This window comes from Limulus polyphemus, unplaced genomic scaffold, assembly GCF_000517525.1.
Source record: "Limulus polyphemus unplaced genomic scaffold, Limulus_polyphemus-2.1.2 Scaffold2154, whole genome shotgun sequence".
Taxonomy (NCBI): Eukaryota; Metazoa; Arthropoda; class Merostomata; order Xiphosura; family Limulidae; genus Limulus; species Limulus polyphemus.
Window position 1 is genome coordinate 209656 of NW_013667764.1, and position 4294 is coordinate 213949.

The 4294-nt window shown below is 32.2% G+C and overlaps 1 protein-coding gene across 1 annotated transcript in view; it reads right to left on the reverse strand.

Annotated features, from left to right (window-relative positions):
• The window catches only part of LOC111087442 (pituitary tumor-transforming gene 1 protein-interacting protein-like), an 11154-nt gene extending 7942 nt beyond the window's left edge, over positions 1-3212 (reverse strand). The window contains exon 1 of the mRNA XM_022394067.1: positions 2875-3212. Coding sequence (XP_022249775.1) covers positions 2875-3037 — 163 coding nt within the window. The 5' untranslated portion in view covers positions 3038-3212. The remainder of the gene's footprint in view (positions 1-2874) is intronic.
• Between the last annotated feature and the right edge of the window lie 1082 nt (positions 3213-4294).

Below are 4294 nucleotides of genomic sequence, written 5' to 3' on the forward strand. Positions count from 1 at the left end.
GACAATTCCTGATGGAGCAGATGAACCTCATGTGAAGCAGAAGCCAGTACGGAAGAAGATACGTCCCGTAAAATTAAGAGACTTTGTTTAATTTTAATTTTGTGTTAGTAAATTCTGTCCATTTAATTAAGTTATTGTTAATTATATATTGGTTTAATGTAAGTGGCAATTGTTCGGGACGAACAATACTAAGGAAGGGGCAGTGTTACAACAGCGGAATTCACGTGACGCTGGTAACATGTAATGAGTATCTAGAACGTTCGTGAAGGCTCAAGTGTTTACCAGACGCCCTCTATTTCGTATATATAAGACCGGCAAGAAGTGACGGTATATAGATAGATAGATAATTGCAGACAGGCAGAGACAGAGATGGACAATTGAGTCAAGCGAGCAGAACAAATCACTCTCAAAGACAATGTAATAAACAGAGGTTATAAAACGATTTTGTTACCGTTATTAAAAAGTTAGGAAAAGCAAGAGTAAAAATAGTAGAAAAGTGGAAGATATGACTATAAAGTTCATCACTACATCATTTTGTTCACGAAACATTTTATACTTATTTGCCAATTTCGAATGAGCCTGTCAAAGTTAACTATCTTGGTAGTAAAAAGAACTTGTAAATGGTCTGCTTAATACTTAGATCCAATAATTAAAACATGTAAATGACCTGCTTAATACTTAGATCTAACAATGACATCCAACAGGCACAAAGTGATTCCAAAACCCTAGAGGATATATTATCAAAATCAGAGACATTATACTGGGAGGGGAGTTACATTTTAAAGTATAAAATTGTGGTAATTCAAGAATATAACTTCACCATTTACGTGATATTCGCATAAACGAGGAGTTCATGGACTTGGTATGTGAAAGGAAAAGTTTGTTTATGGCAAAGCCGTCCTAAATTTTGAACTGCTAACCAAAAAGAAGTAGGATTGATTGTTACATAATAATGCTCCCAAGGCTGACAGGGTTAGCATTTTCGACGCGGGGTTTCGATCTCATGACCCGCAGATTGTGAGTCGAGTACTCTAACTTTAGGCCATGCTTGATCAGGATAGAAAAGTGTAGTGATTTGCTACAAAATGATTTAAAGAAACAATTAATATTAAGACAGTATCATTTCTTTTCAAGCACATTGTGCTACTATATTAAGAGTAAAAAACGAAAAGAAACAACGTTTTTGACACAATGAAAAGTAAAATCTTTTTTATTAGTTACAGCTGACTAGTTTCTGTAACACAGTTTTGTTTTTTACTCTTAATTAAGACACAATGTTGGAGTTTGAATGATATTAATGCTTAATTTAGCGAATATCTGGTTTGTTTGTTGTTAAACACAAAACTACACAATGGCCTATCTATGCTCTGCCTACTGCGAATATCGAAGCTCGAATTTTAGCGTTAAAAGCTCATAGACCAACCGCTAAGCCACCGGGAGGCATTTAGCGAATAAAACTTAAGGTATCTGACACTAGGGTAGACTATTGCGATGTGATTTAGCTAGTAAAGAAAAGTGTAACAACTGTTTAAGTAAAGTTAACTCATATGATCAGCAAAATAAACGAATAAAAGATAAGGACTCTTATGAAATTTCACCAGCAAATTTTAACTCTCTCAGGACAGAAACGAGTCAGCCTACTCTCCTCAAAAGTCAGAATGAATCTCTTGAAAATCTCCAAAACTTAAAATCACAAAACACATTCTCTCTGTAGCTGATCGATCAGAAAACATGTGACAATCACAAAAGTATCTCCCATGCAAGAGGTCACAATGAAACTATCCCATGAAGTAGCAGATAAGTTCATTGACCAATGGAGCTACAAAAAATAACATCTAGGCTAAGTTAGCCCACGTTTTCAACCGGATTCAGTATATTCCAAAATTAGAACTTCGAAAGTTTAAAATTCATGTGGGAAAATAATATATGTAATCTTTGCACACAACAAAATGCTATATATCGGGAAGTTTCAGAATTTTGCCTTATCAAAGACATTTCCTAGATCGGTTTCTTTCCAGGATCATTCCTCTAAAATTTGACAATATCCCTGAAAAGTGGTATAATCTGGTGTTAATATCGGTAAATATAGATTTCTTCTGTACACGCGTTTCACGCTATGGCTAAAACATTTGTAAAGATTTACGTATTTGCTTCTGAAAATGACCTGTCTAAGTTCTTTGGCAGAACTGGAAGCATTACCTTAATTAAAATTTCAAGGTTGAATAGCTTTAAATAGAATCATTTAGTAAAGTGAAAAACATCATGCAAATCTCATACAAAAACATAACATGAAAAAGTCATTTTTAAGAATTTTCCGAAACACAAAGACACAGACATTTTAGGTTTTAAAAAACTATAAAAAAAGACTAAGAAGGAAGAATTCCAAAGTAGTAACTAATAACTTATTGGATTTTGCATGAAATAACGGTAATATGGATGATGTCACTGATTAGAATAGGCTTCAGACATTTGTTAAATCAAATTAACTAAACTACAACGTTTTACTGTATACAATTAAAATATACTTAGTGGCGCCATCAGCATCATTCACTTAAAAAAACACACTAAAAAACTACACATTTCGACGTATCTAAGTCATCTTCAATCATGTAGTTTATTTATAAAGTGGAAATTGTTGACGTTAAAACGTTGTATTTTAATTAATTATTTACTTTTCAAGTTAAAGTGATGCCAATCATTCATATTATTTATCAACTATTTAAACTATTAGATCAATAAAAACAAATAAGATAAAACATCCAAATCTAATCAAACACAATAGAGCAATAATTTTAATATTCCCAAACAATTTGTACGAAAAATATATGTTTATTGTCTATGTTATGAAAAAACGATTAGCTTCTAAAAACTTACTTTCTTGGGAGGATGATGAAGTTGTAGGACTTGATGATTGCGTGGCAACTATATTACTAGTTGAAAGCGCTTGACTAGCACTATATTGTTCAGAGGGTGAGATGAGCCAAAGCGTTACTATCAAAAGGAACATTTCTTCTACTAGTTCTGCAAGTGCATTCATTTAACACCAAAACAAGTGATGTTGCCCTTTTTTTTTCCTTGATCCTACTTTTATCAAACGGGGTAAATTAACTCATAATGCGCGTTTCATTGCATTAATTTTGAACTAATTCAAATTCACAACTATATTGTAAGTGAAATTTTCAAAAACACTGCTGAAAACGTTATAATAAGTCATCAGCTGTTACAACATTCACTTTAGTTTCTTTACAGTCTATACATTTCCCTTTATATCAAAGGTGTCTTGATGACTAAACAAATATCAGAAACTGGATCAAGCCACTCACAAAAAATTACATCTCATGCTTTTTTATCATACACAAACGATGACTAGTACAAATAATTATAAAACAGAACCTAAACATTTCGTAAAAATGACGCATTCTGCCCTTCTAACAAGGCAGCTGTTTCAATTCGCAAATGGACCTGATGGATTTTTATCTTGTGATTATTTTTCAGCCATCACAGACATGCTATTCATTGTTTTCCGTTGATACTTTTTTTTTATCCACAAAATTTTCGTTATTCTCTCCTTTATCGAAAACACACATTGCTTTCAAAGTAATAAGGTTATTTCAAAATTACGAAAAACATGGAATAAAATTAGCTGATTTCTTTATTAAAGCTTATCTTGGTCAGGTCACTTAACAATAACCATTATTATATGTAAAATGTGTTTCGTACTTATACGCTAACGTAAACTGTTTTTAAACGCTATTTGTTACAATTACAGAGGTCTATGATTACATAAACATTCGTATAAACGCCAACTACGATCGAACAGGATTCCAATATCTTTTTGAGACCTGGGTGCGTTGATTCGCAACACTTGTTGTATGGTTCCTATTCGGTTTTAGGTTCGTTGTATGATTTGTTAAATTGCATTGCGTGAACAAACTACTGGATGAAATAACTTGATACTCCAGAAATACTCTCTACAGGTGATGTAGCTTCTGCAAATAAGATATCGAACTTCTATATCTGATATCTCTATGAATTCGTTGCTTGAAATTTCAAAACGATTTCATCATTGCCTTTGTTTTAAATTTTAGTTACTGATTTCTATGTCTTCTTAAGATCCTACATTATTTTGAAACTTTCCAGTAGTTTTTATTTTACAAGATTGAAAATTTTATTTTTTGATTCAAAAAATAAGACACGCAGTTTCACCGTGTTTACAATAACTGTTGTACAGAAGATACCATTTAACACATGTAATAAGCTTTAAATCCATTTTATATTCATATATATATATATA